The 20,204-nt window shown below is 38.0% G+C and overlaps 1 protein-coding gene across 2 annotated transcripts; it reads right to left on the bottom strand.

The window, feature by feature from the left end:
• Window positions 1-814: 814 nt before the first annotated feature.
• ABHD17B (abhydrolase domain containing 17B, depalmitoylase) lies at window positions 815-20,103 on the bottom strand. 2 transcript variants are annotated; one of them, XM_035891717.1, is made up of 5 exons: window positions 19,866-20,100; window positions 13,603-13,836; window positions 13,362-13,515; window positions 4,495-4,674; window positions 1,129-3,585 (listed from the first exon to the last, which is right to left on the bottom strand). In XM_035891717.1, exons 2-5 carry the CDS (start codon window positions 13,826-13,828, stop codon window positions 3,366-3,368), a joined length of 780 nt encoding a protein of 259 aa, XP_035747610.1. In that variant the 5' UTR covers window positions 13,829-13,836; window positions 19,866-20,100; the 3' UTR covers window positions 1,129-3,365. The 2 variants fall into 2 exon arrangements, with proteins under 2 accessions (XP_009634424.1, XP_035747610.1); XM_009636129.2 differs by having other exon boundaries at window positions 815-3,585; window positions 13,362-13,836; window positions 19,866-20,103.
• Between the last annotated feature and the right edge of the window lie 101 nt (window positions 20,104-20,204).

The following is a 20,204-nucleotide window of genomic DNA, read 5'->3' as shown; positions in this document are numbered from 1 at the left end:
CCCAGTGCTCCAGACATGCCTACACTCAGTGCTGAGCACAGGGGAAGAATCAGCTACCTTGACCTGCTGGCGAGCCTCTGCCTAATGCAGCCCAGGATACTGTTGGTGGTTTTTGCTGTAAGGGTGCGTTGCTGGCTCACAGCCAGCTTGTTGTCCACCATGGTCCCCAACTCCTTTTCTGTAAAGCTGCTTTCAAGCTATCAGCCCCCTACTTACATGGGATGCTTTTTCCTCTGGTTCTAACACTACTTCCTTTATTTTGGTCTTTAATAGATTAGCAATGCCTACTGTATAGCAAGGAAAGTTTGTATCTGTAGGACCTGGAATATGCCATAAGTGAGAGGTACCAAGTAGCTAGCTCTGCTGCACAGTGTCATCCAATTAAAAGAGCTCAAAGTATACATGCAACTTTTTTCCCCCACTAAAAAAAGCTTGAAAAGGAAAACAAGTTTGAAATCAGTCAATAAGAGTAACTGACTGAACATACACTAGAATTCTTTGCTGTCACAAGCAGACAGTAAAAAGAGGGGAGGTTTTTAATTTTTTTTAATGTGTAGCTGGGAACTGGGACATGTTTTGCTGTCTCACAAAGACCCCCACCTTTAGAAGGTAATCTCGTATTTACATAAATTGTTTTTAAAAGTTGATTTGCCAAGGTTTTCAGTTCTGGAAAAGACAGTTTACTGTCAAATATTTGTCACTTAAAAAAAAAAAAAAACAGGAACGAGACCACGTGGTTCACAAAATGCTTTTCTTTTTCCCTAAAATACAGACATTGTCTTGTTAATGAATGCTGAATCCACTCTTATTTATCATGAGACAATTGCATTTATAATATAAAACAACAGCCCATTGTCAATATCACCAAAATGATGGTTTAAGGACAAGACAGCCACTATGTCAATTGTTTTCCTCCTAGCTGCAATAGCTCAGAGTTGCTTTATGTTGGTAACAAGTCTGTTGCCGTAATACGATTCTCAATACAAGCTAGGCTTTGCCTAAACTCAATTTTAATTCCTTCAGTAAACAACTCGTATTTTACACCTAGATTTTTCAGACCAGTCAGAACAAACTGGCAATAATTAACCATGCATAAGTGGTCCCAAAGAGACCAGAACTTTTACTCACCAGTGTAATCTGCACAGCTGCATCTACTGAAGACAAAACACTGTTTAGTCAGGCCTTTTGTTCTGCTTCAACAAAACACAGAAACAAAAGCATCGGAACTGCTATGCCACCTTTTGTGTCTTTTCAATTACAGGGTGCCATAATATTCCCTAGCACAATCGGATAGTTATTCTGATTACACTTGATCATTTGCCTGCAATTTGCAGTACTATCAGCCAATCTGTATCAGTTATTGCAGTTCTACATTCTTTATTTGTGAATTTCTGAAGAGGACTCTCAAAACAGATTTCATTCATCACAAAGAAAGCACTTAAGCGCTTAATGGTAACGATTTCCATCTAAATCAGAGATAGTTGCTGGAAGGTAGTAAAAAATGAAATCAAACTATGTATACAGTACAATGTAATAAAGCTGAGTTACCAATCTATTTAAGCACACTTCCAATTGCAAAATCTTTTATTAGGATGAAACCCTTTAAGTCTAATAGTGTTGTGCCTCAATACTAATTTGAAGCTCAGAACACATTAAAGCATACTTGATCAAAAAGACAACCAAGAACCCAGTTGCTTGAGAACAAATACCAATTTCTTTCTATTCAATTAACAAACCAGAGAGCAAAAGACAAGACGTCACTGATGATTTGGAAGCTAAAACTGAAATCATTACAGAAGCATGTTTATAAGTAGCTCTGCAGCAGAAAACCTGTATGCTGAATGGCAGAAAGAAGTAAGATGAGGTGAAGGGGTGGGAAGGCAATCAGAACAGATGCTGATAAAGAAATAAAAAAGTGTGCTGACAATTCATAACAACGGGTTACTGCTTTAGTTCTGATTTCCTAGGGTACATAGGGAGCTGCTCATTACTTTGATATGGCAAGCAACTGTTGTGATTTCTTTAAAATAAAAAAAAGGAAGAACAACAAGTGTGTGGAATATGGTTTACTGTTAAACAACACATCTTAACCAAAGTTTTCACAATACTTGAAGCTACATTTAAGTATACAATAGTCTCAATCACAAAAAACAAGCAGAACAATTAAACTACGTAAGGCCTTAAAATTAGAAGCACAGTGTGTATTGTTGGAGTATTACTTTGTTTACAAATAGGCTACATATCATTAAGTTTATTTTTCATAGTTTTTTTTTTTCCAAGCAAAATGCATTCAAGGGAAAGGCAACTTATAAAGTTTATTTTACTATGAGTTAATAGAAAAATGTCAACATTCTCTTCTTGCCCCTCCCCCCACCCCATCCAGATGTGATTAGTAAAATTTCCATACAATACTCAAAACCCAGTAAGCTTTTACACTAAACATCCAAAAGTAAGTCTGATCAGGCAACTGCAAACTTGCAAATTGTTTATTACAAAAGTTGGATAAACTTCCACGTTTTTTCGAATGAAATATTGCGTCTCTACGCAATCAATGTTTGAAACTACATTGTCCACAAAGCCTTCTACATTCTAAAAGTCTTACTGTTTCAGTGAGGTACTTAGTGGCATCAGTAGCAATCATGTGAATGATATTTATGTTACAACAATGATAACTTGTGGCATTATTTTGGCAAGATTAGGTTTGCTGAGAAGATTAGTGGCTGTATTTAACCTGAAAGGTAAGGGACAACACAAGAACAAAACAACTAAAGTAAAACTAGGCACAAAAAGATATGAAAAATATGGGAAGAGAGATCTATTTTGACCCCCTCCCCCTGTAACAGGGCATGGGTCATTTCCAGTGACTGTCTATTCTTATTACATACATTAGTATTTGCTCAAATTTCATGGCTATTGTATTTTTACAGAACACCTGCTTAGAAGTCTGTTTTTTAAATTACACCTGTGCAACAGAGTAAGTCACAGTACATTTTGAGATGTCTAAAAAATATTTATAAACTTGTATTTGATATGCTAAAGCATTTGGCAACACTTTTACAGCATTTGATTTTATATAATTAAAATTTCATACAGTACTCCTTGTGAATTCTTTTTGTACATCTAAGGAGGAAAAAAATCTTACATAAAGTAATATAAACTGCCAAGCTTGACTACGTGATCATGTAATTCCAGTTTATAATACTGGCATTAAACCCTTCATTAATTATGTTGACAAATCATTACCTGTACATTTAATGAAGGCAACCAAGATGATTTGAAAACACAACCTTCAGGTTTTGTTACTTATTTATCACGGTGTGCAGTTCTGCAGTGATATGAAAAAGCATGTAAATATACAAAGAAAGTTACAAGTTCACCAGTTCCTGTGACACAAACTGTTTTAATCTTTCAAGGTACTGTCCATAGAGTTCCACATCATTATGTCCCGCTCCTTCTACCCACAGCGGTTCTACAGGTCTCTGGCAACGCTCAAATAATGCTAGGCCATGTGAAAAGTCAATTACTTCATCTTCAGTCCCATGGATTATTAACACAGGAGATGTTATTTTAGAAATTTTGTCAATGCTGTAAGAAAAAGATTATATCTATGAACACAGTGAGCTTTATTAAATCTTTTTGAAGGACCAGACTGTTAATTTCACTTTTTAATTACACATCGTAGTTTTAACTATTTAATTCTGAAGGTGTTTAAATCATTAGAAAATTAGATCTTATCAATACCCTGGAAGCCACTACAGTAGTGTATGTAAAGCTGCACACAGGAAAAACACTGCTGTAAACTATTAGGATTGTATAACAGAACAATCTGTCTAAAAGTGGTATTCATTGCCATGTTCACTTCAAAAAAATCAAAAGTCACTGTACTGAAGAAAATATTACTTCAGAGTTTTTCAGTAAAAAGTACTTGTCAGAATTGAAATAGCACTTAAAGTTTGACCGTCTATGGGGAGAAGAAAAAGTCTTTGAAGTCAGATGCTCAAAATACAAGTAATTCTTTGAGACAAGTGTACCAGTTTGTGAATGGTCAACTAGTGGCATATTTCTGAAACACGTGACAGGAATTTTTTTCAGTTAAGGTCTACTTAGTTTTCCAGTTTTGCTACTTACAGAAACATATGTAAAAGACTTTGTTTACAGTTGCCTAGGTTAACAATTCACTGGACTAGAACTGCTTGCTAGAATTAGCGATATTAGGGGTTACATATAGGAAAACTAATTGCTTCTTTAACAGATACCCAGTGATCTGATTATAGAGGTATGAAAAACCTAGAATATTTGCAAAGTTCTGTAAAATCCTTCAAATCAAATGTTCCTCATTGTTGGTATTAACTCTGATTTTCTCTCTCTCTCTCTTTTTTTTTTTAAAAACCTTTGAAAGAAATTTCAAAGGATTTGCCATATTACTTGTTTCCCTAGTCTAAAACTTCCGTAATAAAGAAAAATGCATGCAGAATAAGAAGTTCTACAACTTACTTCGGGAATGCATCAAAGCAATAGGTCTTCTTCGTATCAGGAAAAGCTACTCGCATTCCTGAGGTCAGTGGAGAATGAAGAATTACAGCAGCGCTTTCATACCTAGCAGCAAGATCCACAGATGGTACTGTTCCTATACTCTGGCCATATATAATCACATTTTCAGGGCGGATTCCATACCTAGAAAATTAAAAATGTTAACAGAAGTGGCATATAAAGTGAAACAGACAAAACCGCAATTACACAGCAAGGCAAAAAAAGACATTTCTGGAGAAAAAAATTTCCTGAAGAAGATAACACTGAAACAGGAGCTGGTAGAAGCACAAGGAAGTGTATTCTATAACATTCCTGACTTAAAGGGGAAATTATTTACTTTGTATTTGCAGTATTTTTTTTTTTTGCGTTATGCCCGAGTGATACTGAAATATGGGTTTATTTTTTTAAATATGGATTTGTGAATGCAATTGTGACTTGTATACTAGTTGAAAGTCTTTACTGGTAACTCTAGTGGACCTACAACAGAAAACTGATTAGAACCTTACTAGCTTTACGGTCATCATCAAATGGAGCACAGTCAAATCTGCAAAAATTTTGTCAGCTTCACTCTTCTGATACCTGATCAAAACTGCAAGCCGGTAGCATTGCTCAGCAAATTTAGTGGGACCTAAAGCATGCCCATACTTGGTCAGAATATTATGCATTCTATGTAATACCCAAGATGCTTCTTTCTTATCACAGTTGATTAGACATGCAAGCTAGCAAAAGGAATACCCAACCTAACCCACAATTAAGACAGCCCAATAAGCACTACAAAATTAAAGTCAAAGGCTTCCTCCTAGCAAGATGAAAACACCCATTTTTTCTGTAATTAACTGAGGTAAACAAAAGAGTCATGAAACAGCTAGTTAACAGTTACACAAGTCAGATCTAAATATTTTTCTGCATTAATGTGAATACAATGAGCAGTCGGTTCCCAAGTAATGCTGGAAAAGCCTCTAAGCAGACCATTACGCTGGCAAGAACAGTGCCCACAGCAAAAGTGAGCTGCTGATACACTGATCTATACTAACAAATTACTCTTAGTACAGGTTCAGATTGCAAAACTGTACCTAGCTAGGTACCTCTGCTAACTTCTCTAGGAAAGGAAATACCTTAAATAGGAAGAGAGAATGCACTGCATTACCAAAAAAAAAAACCCAACAAAAAAACAAAAAACCAAACCACCAAACCAAACAGAAGAAAATCAAGCACTGTTCTCATGTGTTACCAGAGCTTGTTCAGCTGTCCAACTTAAGAGCAGACTAGCCTAACACCACCATGTTTGCTAACTGACTATAATCAGTTGAAGGACCGACAAACAGCCCTTTTCAGCTGAAGTGCAACTTCATTACCTCTTCTACAATAAATGCATGCATCTTATCCGTCAAAGGTAGAGAACAACACCCATACCCACAAAGGCGTTTTCAAATTAGTACATTCTGCATACTTCCAGTAAAGCCAGGGAAACAGAGGTAATGAAAAACTGTTCAGTATCTTCTAAATATGGTCAAATAACTGTATGGTAACTGTATAGGTCACCAAACACTAAAATTAGTAAAGTCTAAAAACCTCAAAATCAGGAACATTAGGAAGAAAGATGTTTCACATGTACCACGACATTCAAATTACCAACCAAGAAAACCCAAAATTCCACAAGTATTTTTCAATAAGCCAGAAAGCATGTCCTGTGTGTTACATCAGTAGGTAATAGACAGTTAATTAAAAAAAATATCTAGGATGATTTCAAGAAAAACAAAGTCACATTTAAATATTACTAAAAATTTAAGTATCACTACACTAACAGAACTCATTAAGCCCCCCAGTAAGCTTTCTAAATTGGAGCTAAAATACACTGTTCACAGCTAAGATTACCTATTAACTACTCATCTATTTATTCAGCGTTCTGCTAGAGTGAAATTCTATCATGACTACTTAATTCCTAGAAAGAGTTTCTAGGATCATAATCAAATCAAAGCGTTCTAAAACACTAAGACTCAATCATCAACCTGGCAAGGCAAGCCCGCCACCTCACAACAGTTCTCAGACAATTAAAAAAAAAGATAAATCAAACATTCTGATTAAAAAGTATTTTCTCAAAATTCCAACACACAAAAATACAATAAATTACAGTTTTGAAACCAAAACAAATGTAAAGTCTTCACTATTTCTGTATCTCTCTGAAACACCTGAAAACAGCCTAGCACCTATCATTTTACAGTCAGTCTCCCAATTCAAAATAATTCAAATCACATTTTTCCATTCTGAAAGTACAGCATGACCTGCTATCCGTTCCGTATAATCTGAACAAAACTCACATTAATACCTGACACTTTGCATCATTAACATGGCACGGAGTCTGCATAGCATGTTATGACATAACACAGTTCTCAAACAAAAACCCTTGCAAATTATCACACTCACATTTCCTCAAGTATTGAGTTTTACAAGATTCAGGCCACTGCAAAGAAATTTAAAGCAAAACTTAAAAGTATTATTTTGGAGCATATATTCTCCTCTTTCTCACTTATTCTTCCCCCTATTTTTGGATCAAAATCCTTCAGCCTAAAGATAGCTAAATATTAGCTACGAAAAGTAATCCAAGAAAAGCATGTACTCTATTTGGATTAAAGTAATCCTTTCTCCATCACAGCCAGGCAGATCGCCTTCACAGCACCCACTAGAAACTATTTGTTTCACAGTCTGGAAACCAAAATGGTGAGGCCAATCACCAGAAGTGGTGGTTCAAAGTAATTCTGGCTTGGAAAACAAATCAAAAACCAAAACCAAAACAAGAAGCTTGGAAAACAGAGAACAGTATCTGCTGTGTCTGTCTCCAGTCTTCCCTCTTCTCTTAAATATGCTTCTGAAAACTTCAGTGGAAGAGCCCAACTGTCCCTCAGTTCTGCTCTTCCAAAAGCATCACTTTCCAAACTAAAATGGAAAAATTCTTGAAAAGATAAATGTTGGTAAGTCCCCTAGTCATAAAACTTGTCTACTCCTCCTTTTGACAGTCCTGTAAACTTCAGGTAAACTCCAAGAAGTTTGGTAGAAAATTATTAGTTAACTACACACCTGGTCTCCCAAATGAGGAAGCACCAGATGAAGAGAAAAAGTGGCAGCAATACTGTTCTCAATCAGTACCTTAGAATTACAGGCCATCCTGAGGAAGTGGACACACAGTTACAGAACCATATGCTGTAAGTAGTTGTTCTGGTGACATGAGCTCAAAGACATTCTGTAACAACTGTTGACATCTTTGAAAGCTCATTATGTTGATCACAGGAGTAATGTAAGCACTATTGTCTACTCAAGTAATCTGAGATAACTTGTGTCAGAATAGACAGGCCTTCAGTTTGTTGCTGATGGTGGGTTTTTTATGTTTGGGTTTTTTTTTAGCCTTAATCACCAGAAAGGACCTTGGAACAAAATCTTTAAAGCAGCTGTGCACAGATGTACCTTCTCAGAGAAAGCATTCTTCCTCAGGGACAAGTTATCCTGGACTGAACCTGGCATAATATTTACATAGCTATTTGCCACACTTTAAAGACTGCCCACAACATTTTTCTCTTTTCCACAGCAACTGTGATTTCAATTCCTTTCAACACCAGATTCATCCTTTATGTTCGTGCACCTAAGGGCTACCTGGAAAGCACATGGAACAGTTTTTACAGAGCAGTATTTACACACAACTAAACGTACGCCATTGACATAAGCTTGCTAGCATCTACACAGAGTGTCTGAGCACTCACGAACTTCTGCCTATCATCACACTCAAGGTACAGGTTAGTATCACTACGAAGCTAAGCTACCACCAAACGGAAGAGAACCACTTTCCTATTTGCATCTTCAACCACACGTTGCCCTTCACTGAACTTCACCAACTAGTTTAGGAAACTAAATTAATCTCTTGTGGGAGTAGGTGAGCAACTACTTTTCTGCTCCTTTGTGCTGGCTGTCTTCCGGGACAGGCAAGAAATGACTTGTCACTGGTGGGTTAAAAGAAGGCGCAAGCCAATAATTCGTAACTGTACCACCAGACCACTCCCTAGAATCAGGGTCCAAAGCTAACACACGACAACTCATGAAGCCAGAATCCTCTTCTGTGAGCCTACCTATGCTGATAAATGGTCTCTTGTAAGAGAGGCAGCCCTGAACACTCCTGCCTGACCTGTTCAGCTTCTGTCAGGAAAAAAACTGCTAAAGAGCAATGAAATATGTTTTTTTCCCCTTTTGTGACAAACTTCACAATATGCTGTGGCAGAAACTCTTTCACCATTTCCTTTGTATCTGTCTCTGTAACACGACCTTTTCTGCACTTTACTAAATGCTTACCTTAGTAGCAGTCTACCTCTTTTCCGCCCCTCATATATAATTTCATTGGATATACATCACCTTACCATGATGTGCAATACGCAAGCTACAAAATGCATGTCTGGCTGTAACAAGTGTTTTTTGGTTTTGCATTTTTTAAATTTCAGTTACCTTTAACAACACGATACCATCTGAAATTACCATACTATACTTGCAGGCTCTTAGAGCACCTGCCACTTTGCCCTTGATACACCTAAAGGAGACAAAAAGCAATTTATCTTTTCACTTCTGAACTACTGTTATTATTCTAGAAGACTTGCTCACTTTACAATCATAAAATAAAATATCTGTAAAATCAACCTTAGAAGGATACAGTTTCATAGCCGCTCAGGCTCACACTAATGAAAAGGCACAATGGATACTCTAGAGAGGCTACTGTATTGTAACACATGCATTTAACCAAGTGACAGCAGTGCTTGGAGCACAAGGAAGAAGGGTGAATATCCTGAGGGAATTATCAATGCGCATTTCAGAACCTTTTGTCATCATGCACATAACATACAAAATTACAGCTGAAAACATGAAGAGCATGAACATCCCCCACACCTTTAACTATCAACATTCCAGGCCATGAATAAAATTCATGAGTGTACAGCTCTTCCTCAAATCAGATACATATTCCCCTTCTACTGTACAGAACATGTAACATTGCTAGAAGAAAAAGGGAACTATGGTTTATGAGAGGCAAGCCCATTGAATATGCATGTAGTCATCAACAAACTGCACCTCCTTTGCCTCTCTCTTGATGGTTTGCCTTTTCTAAGCCTTACAATGCCACTGGTACATTTGTTTTATTGGCAAGATTACTCTTCATGATAAATTGGGCTACTTTTCCCTATCAATTTAAATAAAAGCTCAATTTCCCTCCAAATATTAAAAGTTAAGGTGCCTCAAAAAAAACCCCCGTCCCTACTTTTGAATGAAAAAAAAATATACGTAATTTGTGAATTCTCAAAAGAACACTTTCAGCCAACATCCAAACAGATTTGATATTATTCCTATATTTGGCTATTCAAGTTATGGATATTCTGTCCACTTTGACACATCAGTCTCACAGTGATATTTGCCCTTCAGCTTTTCAATTATTATACAGCCCACGATAAGCAACTATGAAAAGGCTGTTTGGCTTCCTAAAGGTAGATCTGGTCATGAGGCAACTCCAGCAAGTCTTCAGGTTTCTGAATGAGCGTCACTTGCCCTGCATTTGCCTGGGGCTGGTAAAACCTTTCCACCCTTGCTAGGGTGTCATCAAAGGCCTTCAGAGACCAGGGCAGCAGGAAATAGGCGTATCCCAAAACGTCTCCTGGCATTTCAACACTTTGTAGCTATGACAGTCAGAAAAAGAATGTCCTCACTTGCAGCTTTTATGTAGTCTCATCCACATGAATATGCAATAATGTGCAACTTTCCCAAACATGATGGCAGTGAATCACCTGGCCACCTTCTACCATCAGCATTCACATGGACAGGTACTACTTCCTATTAAAATACTGAAAGCAGGTAAAGCATAGGGAACACAATTCAGAATCTGCATCTCCTGTTTATCTCTTCTGATCTGCCGCCAATTTAGCTGGCTGTATTCATTTACATGAATGACAATATTCGCATTACCCTTACAGCAACCACTGCTGCGAAAGTGGTGTTGGACCAAGCACACCATCACCCTGAATAATAATTCTAGAATATTTCACCCTAGGTGTCCAGTCCCCACTGGAAAGCTGGGCCAATTTACAGATGACCATCTGGATTATCCTGCCAACATATAAAACTTAACACACTAACACATCTCCACCACAAGCAGCTGTGCTGCCTATAGAATGAAGTCCACATCAGCACATCAGTTATTCCAGAAACACCTTTTAATGCTGGGTTCTATGATCCCGCTTCTCAGAACAGAGAATGTAAGGAGCTGTGGGTGGCTGTGATCAATCTCTGACAAAGGTAATTTCTCCTTTCTTTCCTCTGTCCCCTCACAATCTGTGAGGCACAGTTTAAAAGTCTAGGATCCCTTTCTTCTCTCATCCCATCAACATTAATTTCAAAGGCGTTACAGCTACATTTACATCTTTCCTGCAAACAATCCACTGAATTAAATTTGGTTTTGCAGAACATTTACATTATAAAAACATTAAAGATGGTGCCAGTGTAACACTGACAGAACAGGCTATGTTAGAAAAGCGAATCAAATTTGAGCAAATACTCAAAGGCTCCCTTCTGGTTCAGATATTCATCAAGTATTTAAACACTGCTGAGCACTGTCTCAGGGCTCAAGAGAATACCATGGACTGGTAAGCAAACTGTGTAAGCCAGTATATCCAAAGTCATATGCTGAACTTCTCCCTGCTGCTTTCAGCATTCAGATACAAGGACAGCCAACTGGAAAGTTGCTGAAAGCACCACAGTGGAAACTAGTAATACCAACAACTTTTTAAGTAACAGAAAAAATTCAGTTCATATTTGTGAAATCCACAAGCTGAGCAAACCAAAACAAGCTCTATACACTCTACAAACTGTAATTACATAATTCTAAAGGAGGTTTTGACATGAAAAAATAAATGCAGCCAGCCAATGGGACTGAGGTGAGGCCATTCCTGAATGAAAGAGAGAAAAGCAGATAGATGGAGTATGTATTTAGAGTTCCCCCCCCCGACAATGTCTGTTCAGCAAGGGGCATGTTCTGATGGGAATTTATAATGAGCAATCTTATTTGATTGAGGAAGGTACACTATGGATTGTTCATGAATGGAGGAGAGAATTCAAGTCCCAATGATGTTTCCTTTTAGGTTTTCAATCAGAAATTTGTTGGGGAGGGAAGAGACAATAATTACAAATCAGTTCATAAAACAGAGCCTGTAAACTGACATAAACAAACAATTGCATTTCACCATATGGTTTGTGAAAAATGTTACTGAGTATTTCACCAAGTGGCTATCTTCCAGACCACCTATCAACTACAAACCACAGTCACCAGTGCACGTGTTGCAGCTCTTGGCTTACAGAACAGATGTCTAGTTATACCTCAACTTTCCACTGTAATCAAAAGAAATGCCAAAACCTAATCTAACAACACAGTACGTATGTTTTTGAGTATATGAGGATGAATAACTGTCCCTTGTGGTTGTATGAGGTTTATGATAACACGCGTTCTCCCTACTTTAATATATAAATAAAATATGCTTCTTTAAAAAGTACACACCTTTGTTATAATGTAAAAGAAATGCATGACAGCATGCACTGAAAAGGGAAAACCTGCTCCAAAGTAATAGCAAAATAGTTAATATTGCATTGATCGACTTCTAAATTCACTGCAAAAATTACCAGGATTTAACATTTACATGCCCTTACATTAAGTGTGATCCCTGATACTACATTATTAAACAGTATGCTCAAGTTGCAATGATCAAACCCTAACATGCTGCTCTACATTAAATTCAGGTTTCACAGCTTTTTGGTGCAAAATACACAACAACATGGGAGTTTTCTTGGTGAACATCTATTCTTATGATCACATAGTATTTTAAAAAATAATCTTTTTGCAGTTTGGCTACTTGTAACACAGGAAGAATATTGCTCTAAATGGAACAAACCACAGCGAAAAATACTTTCAAATTTAAGAAGTGGGTATTCGATGCTGGACTTAGTTGTTCCCTGGAATTCTTACCTGTATCACAGAATGCCTCCAGAGACCTTCACCTTACTATTTCATCTCCCTAAAACCAGAGACTTAGAACACAGAAGCTGCTGAAACAACATCCTTCCAATCTGCATTTTTTTCCTTGTCCAGTTTTAATCTATTTAAGCTAACACCACCAATTCAAATTCCTGGTTTTTGTTCCCACTATAATGTATTTACATAGGTCAAATACAATCTCTCGCATACATCGTATTTCGATAAGCTAAAAACACTTTTTTGTTTTATACAGAAAACTATCTTTGGAAATGCTGTAGCTGCTAGTCTGAATCCTGAAACAAAGGTGGTCTGAACATCATAGAGAAATCCAGAGTCTCACCAGGTTCTCTTCTAACAGATTTTCCATTGCCCCTCCCTACAAAAAGTGTAGGTGATGGAATTATCTGAAAAAACAGCCTGCATTTTCTCTCACCCACATCACACCGGTGGCTCAGTTATTGGGGAATCAATTATTATAGGTTTTTCCTATCATCTGAGATGTCCAACTAAAGATCCCAAACTGTGACAATAAGGATTATCTTCTAATCATTCAAGACTGAAATGTACCTTATTAAATTTCACTGCATTTCAATTTGTCTAGTATATCAGTACTGTATACTGATCCTGCCAATACTAACAATACCTTTAGCATAAGGCACCACCAGTCATCTTGGATATGAATCCATTAGTACTAAAATACAGCATTTCTGTTTAAACCACCAATGCAGATTAAGTCCAACCATTTGAAAAGCGTGCTGTAAAAGAAAAATGGCAGCTAATGTCTTACCTTGTCCTAAGAGCCACCCAAGCAGCATCAATGTCAGCATACAGATTCTTCTCTGTTGGCTTCCCAGAACTTGCACCATATCCAGAATAATCATATGAGAATATGTTGCAATTAATCCGTGAACCCAGTCCTATGTAAAAGCTGCTCATCTGACCTAGGTCAACAGCATTTCCGTGTGAGAAGAGCAAAGTATACTTGGCGTTAGGCGAGCAACGCACAAACATACAGGCAATCCTGTTACCTTTACTTGTTCTAGTCATGAAGCACTCAATGGCATCTTTTTCTCTGGAAGAATATTGCCAGTCTGCTCGCTCTGAGAGATGTAAAGTCCAGCGACTACCACTCTCATCACACATCAGTGTGTACGTGGGATCAGGAGGTAAGAATGCCAGTTTGGAGGCAATTTTCCCTGGGCACGGTGGACAACAGAACAGGCAACACAGTTCACTAAAGGAAAGATTATTCATCTTCTAGTCTGAAACAGGAAGAGAGAATGGTATCAGTTTCTAGTTATAATCCTATATAAAAAACCAAAAAACTCATGGAAACTGTAAACTTAACCTCGCTAGAAAATAATACACAATTTTCATGGAAACATGTAACAAAACATAGATTTAAATACATATGCAAATTTCTATATAAAAGCTTATTAGATACTACTAGCTACTTCAGAATGAGCATGTTATTAAAGAAGAGTGATAACTCTAAAGGCCTGCCAGATATTAAAACTAAAATATGATTACCCAGGGAAAGAACAACCATGAGTTTTCGATTTTCTTTGGAGAAAAGGAAGTCCTTCACCTTAAGCCATTAGGGGAAGCATTCATCCCGTTGACAAATACATGTGTTATAAAGAACAATTAAAATATGTTGCAGTGTTTGCAGGTCACTAAGGCTATGCAGATCTCTACAGCCAAAAATCCTTACAGTGTTTCCTAAATACAGAGAATATGCATTGCAATCATGAGTTATAGGCTCCTGCAAGCAGTATCAGCAGTATGAAAGGTGTGTGAAGGTCAAAACTCAGAAGGCAAAACAAGATGCTTCTGCTGGCTTTGCAAACACTGTGGACCTTCAGGGCACTAAAATCCAGCCATAAACTCTTCCTTGCTCCACGTACTGGTTGACATAAATGTTTCCAAACCCTTCAAAGAAATTATTAGCTAAGGTTTCCCATATTGCACGTATGAAGTAGGATTATATTAGCGATATGACTTTTTATTCCATGCTTTAACAAAAGCACCCCAAACCAAATGCTCTAACACAGATATTTGGCAATTCAGTATAATCTATACTACAAATTCAAAGCATTGGTTAACGAGGCAGGGGGGAGAAAAAAAGTAAACACACATACACCTAAAACAAGCAAGGTAAAGATAACAGTTGTCCTGAAAAGCAGGCATTGTGTCATCTTAATTTAGAACGGAGAGAAGGGTGCGAGGAAAAAAATCCTTTGTTGTGACAATACTTTTTCTCAGAGGTAGGAGGAGCAAAGAAATCTGCCAAAAGCCATGCTGGAAACCAGCACACCTAATACAAGCATTTACACTACTTTCCTTGCATTAAGGCATCTGACGTTTCATCTAAACTTAAACAGCTTTTCCATCCCACATCTATCTACAGGTCTCAAGCGCAGTTCCTGCCAGGACACCATGACTTAAAGTTTCATGCACCAGCTTCAACTGCTAAATCCAAGTTTACAAATTAGAACAAACCAATATGATTTCTGACGTCCACAGTCCCATGTAATTTCAGAAATACCTGGGTAATCCAACAATAAAACCTTACTGCTAACTATAATACTTGGTGATCTTTAGATCATATTTCAAAGTTTATCCTCTAACTTGCATACAACCATAGTTTTCATGCCTGTATAGATTTTTTTTTCAGAAAAGCTTCAAGCGCGCTGCTGTAAAACTGTTGAATATGGATCACAGATCAACGATCCCTATTTTGGATGTGCGAATGGTCTCTTCCCTGTGGTATAGAATCATAGAATCATCTAGGTTAGAAAATACCTTTAAGATCATCAAGTCCAACCATTAACCTAGCACTGCCATCCCACCACTAAACCATGTCCCTAAGCACTTCATCTACCCTTCTTTTAAATACCTCCAGGGATGGGGACTCAACCACTTCCCTGGGCAGCCCATTCCAGAGCCTGACAACCCATTCTGTGAAGAAATTTTTTCTAATGTTAACCTAAACCTCCCCTGGCGCAACTTCACACCATTTCCCCTCGTCCTATCACCTGTTACCAGGGAGAATAGGCTGACCTCCACCTTGCTACAGCCTCCTGTCAGGCAGTTGTAGATGGCGACCAGGTCTCTCCTCAGCCTCCTCTTCTGCAGGCTGAACAACCCCAGTTCCCTCAACCGCTCCTCGCAGGGCTTGTACTCCAGACGCCTCACCAGCTTTGTGGCTCTACTCTGGACATGTTCCAGCAATGCAATGTCAATGTTGAATGCATACTGCATACAATGTTATATAGACTATACTTGTAGAGTAGTAAACACAGGCACAGCAAGACAGTCCGATAAACAGCATGACCATTCTTGGAATACTACTCCTCTTTGTAGGGCATAAAAAAAACCCCTACCCCACAGTTTTCTGCTAAGGCTGCTACAGCCAAGTGCATTCACCCTGAGACTCTAGTTTTCCTCAAAATAGAGGGAAATAACAGATTCTTAGACAAGGGTGAACAACACTACCAATTTAGAGGAGATGGCAGGAAGGGTGTACGGATCACATCCCATAAAAAGGTAGTTTGTTTCTTCAATAAAGATCCTGAATAAATGACCATATTTCTGCCAGCTAAAGGAACAACAACCTCATGTATTTACATAATCAGCATGTAAGTAGTCACTCAAATTTGGAATAGCTCATCTGTTCCCTGGCAGGTGAGATTATCTGGACATTAAGTTTAATTTTAACCTGCAAGCCAGGACAAAGTCAAGAGGCCTAGGGAAGAGGTCTAGGGATTGGCAGAAGGCTTGGGCTGTCTTACACACAGGAAAAACTCAATACTTCATTCTTCGCCTCTCTTACAGCTGTGAGCACGGAAGGAGCCACTTTTTCACCTCTACTTAGAAAGTTCACGTTCACAGCCCAGAGAAACTGCTGTGATGCCTCAACAGGCTTTTTTTGCAAGAAGTGCTGATGACCCAATATTCAACCACACTTCCATTTCTATGAGAAACTATTAAACTGATCTGTTCCAACTCCAGTTTTCCCACCTTTTCAGAAAAGCTAAAGTCCAAAGCTAGATACTACAATTCATTCTATGTGTGTGTGTGAAATATATTATTTTATATTAAAAATTTAGAAGAATGTGTACCTCCAAAAGTGAGGTATAAATAGCCTGTTCTGCCCAGGAACAGCAGATTGTGCCCTATTCCAGCATATGATAATAACTACAGAATTTCATACTTGCTTCCCAATCCACTTGTCAGAAAGAATTAAAACAGGAGTTTATATAATTTATAACTATAAACAGCCCAGCAACACTACAGATATGATCTCAATCAGAAAATATTTGCTACTTGTCAAAGTAATTCTAGAAGACTGGAGGCTGGCCTGTGGAATTTACACACAGGGCAGTACTGCAGTAACCACAGTTAATCAGCTGAGATTGTACTGTGCCCCAAGACTGCTTATACATGCCAAAAGTGGGCTGTTGCCAATATGGCAAACGACTTATGCTGAAGACTGTGGCTAAAGTATTATTTCTCCCATATGCTAGACTAATGTAGACTTCATATGTCCACTTAATCCAATGGAAACTCTGTCTACTGACACTAAAGATTCTGATTCCAGAGTTGTTCTCCATTTAAATCATGGCTTGCAACAACTCTTTTCTTTAGAACAAATACTTGCTACTTTTTTAACTCAGAAGACCCAAGAAAAGCAGCAGATCCTTAGCACCATTGACTGAACAAATCAGACACAAAACACCTACTGAACTTCCTCAGGAGGATACCTCTAACTAAATGCAAACAATGCTTCCATTATACTGGAACTGGTTTGTCATTCATTGTATTCACATGAGCGTGTTCTTAACCTCCGGATCTGGAATGGAACCAGGATGTGAGAGAGTCCCCAGGGTGTATAGAGTAATTCTGATATCACTGTGTAAAAGTTCAACTGAATCAGCATTTCAGCCCTAGTATCTTTCCTCAAAAGATATACTGCTCAGATACTTCAGTGACAGATTAAACTTAAAGTTACCCCCCAACAGTGGTTTTTTTAGTGCTCTTAACATTAGGAAACACGTAATGTGATTTCTTAATGATTCATCCAGCCAGAAATTATTAGGGTAAAAATTAAAAGTCACAACCCCCCCTTCATCACCCAGCCTTGGTAAAAGCTTTGGTGACCAACAGTCTTAAGAGACCAATTATTGTATTAAGTCTAAAATATTATTTATGGAAAGTGACCAAGGTATCACAAGTGAAGTTGCATTAAAAAATCACTCTACTAACAAATGGGTTTGATGTATGCTTTATCAGAATTCCCACTGAAACCAGGGCAAAACCAACACTGACCACAAATTACCTTAAGCATACGGTTCCACAAATACAGATGAATAACTTTAATGAGACTCGTTTGCCTAAGGTGCGTTGTGATTACCTAAGTTATAGTCTAACACCTTCTGAGCATATATGATGCAAATCTCTGTGCTCATTACAGTAGCATCCTCAGACACAGAGATCAACATATCCCAACAACATAACTACTTTATCTTCTACTTGTCATTTCACTACTAATAAAGAAGCCAGTGCTGTTCTGCAAACACAGTTTCTAATGCTGGAAAAATTACTAACAACAAAAAGAATATAATAGGAGAAATATATATATATAAACTTTAAAATTAAACTGCATTTTTCATATAAATCAAATACGAAAATTCTGTGGAAGAACTGTGGAAAACTGATAAACTTCTACTATTGCACCAAGAAAGGCTAAGAAATAAAACAGACCAAAGTGACATCACTTGCTCCTTCTGGGATAGCTTTTAAAAGGAAGGCAAGATCATTTTATCAATTTATCTCCTTAACTCTCTTATGAATAAAAAAGTAACATAGAAAGTGACAAATGAAAAACTGCCCACAGGCAGTAATTTCAATCCATTTTTTAGCAATTAATCTTTTAATTAAGGCTGACAGAAGAGTGAGGAAAAGTCTATCTAGTCTGAAAGAACACCTTAAATATTTATCTTGCGATTCCTAGGATAACACAAATGTAGTTCTTCCATATAAGCAATTATTCCTGTCCTCCTCCCTCTGCAAATTATAACAAAAGAGTGGCTCCTATTATTCACAACTTTGGAGTACCTCACTACATGTTAGCCTCAAAAGCCCAACCCTTGCAAACACTTATCTAGAAATCTTATATTTACATTAAATATAAATCATTCTAATTGCATATTTAAATTAAATTACCTATTTCAGAGGAATTATTCACAAGAACAAAGACAAACTTGTAAATACAGCTGCTAGTTTGTAAATTTTTGTGCTGCTCTAACTGTAACAGGCAAGACATTAAAATTGTTGGGGTTTTTTTGTTTGTTTGCTGTTTTTTTTTTTAAATCATCATTTTTTCATCATATATTGCTGAAATAAGAAACTCTAAAGTAGTTTCCCCTCACCCTTTTATTGAGCACCATGCAACGAAAACTCGAGTTCTAAGCCACTACTTGAAGCACTCATATTTATTTCAACATCTGCATTACAATAAAAATGGAACAGAAGGATATGAACATCCTCCAACTACTTCAACAGTTAAAGCAACAAAATACTTAGTGGAAAAAAAAAATCAGTGTCTGATTAATTATTATATAAAAGGATTAAACTAATAGAATTATTAAGAAAAAAAATACACAGTAGGTCTGGAAAAGAACACAGAGGAAGTCTATTCAATAATGAAAAAAACATACCAAGAAATACCATGAAGTAACTCTTTAAGGTAGTTTTCAAAGAGCAAAGCAACCTCCATAAAACCAGAGAAGCCTAACGGGACCAACACTTCATTCTGGTTAGGTTTGATTTCAAACAACTGAACAGCTTTATTATTCCCACAAATTCTAGCAATATTGTAAAGCTTAACTTGTATACAGAGACATTTTTTCTGCTGCTGCTGGTTAATTCGTAGACCTCAAATCCCAATGGCACAGTTGAAAAAAGACAGGGAATACAAGAAACACCCAAGTGAAAAATCTAGCCATTCCTTCTCACCTAGAGGACAAGCCAACCCTCCTAAGATTCCGCAGAGACAACTGTGGGACTAAGCCGGATAACATAACACTTTGCACGCTCCAAGCGGTGCCGAAGCCCCATATTGCATTTCAGCCACATCAACCTGATGCTCCACTGCACCGCTCGGTCACTCACTAGCACCGCTTTTAAAACCGGTCTGCCTTCAGATGGTACTGTTTTGGCTTCCGCGGTCACGCATTTTTCTAGCTACCTTCTGGCCAAACACTCGAAACTTTTAAATTAGCAATACCTGAGAGCGATTTTAAGGCCAGCTTCACTCCCGCCATCAACGGCAGAAGCTGAAGAGATACATTAGGTCAGGCTCGCGAGAATCAAATGAACTCTTCGGGGGTCTGGAGCTAAAAAGGGCTTCGCAGCAGGCAGCGACGCTGACGCGGGGGCACCTCTCAGACCCGCCCAAAGCCCGAATTCAACAAGCGTTTAACAAGTCAGCGCGCCCCTTTCCCGAACGACGGCGCCCACGGCAAAAAACCCGCAGGCGGGAGCCCCAGGACAGACGGCCCGCAGCGGCCCGGGCCCCCGAGGCAGGGGGCACCGCGGGCGGCGGGGCAGACGGCTGAGGAAACGC

The sequence above is a fragment of the Egretta garzetta genome, unplaced genomic scaffold (assembly GCF_000687185.1).
Source record: "Egretta garzetta isolate BGI_Z169 unplaced genomic scaffold, ASM68718v1 scaffold353, whole genome shotgun sequence".
NCBI lineage: Eukaryota > Metazoa > Chordata > Aves > Pelecaniformes > Ardeidae > Egretta > Egretta garzetta.
The sequence above is the reverse complement of the archived record's forward strand: the minus strand, read 5'-3'. Positions and strand labels throughout refer to the sequence as shown.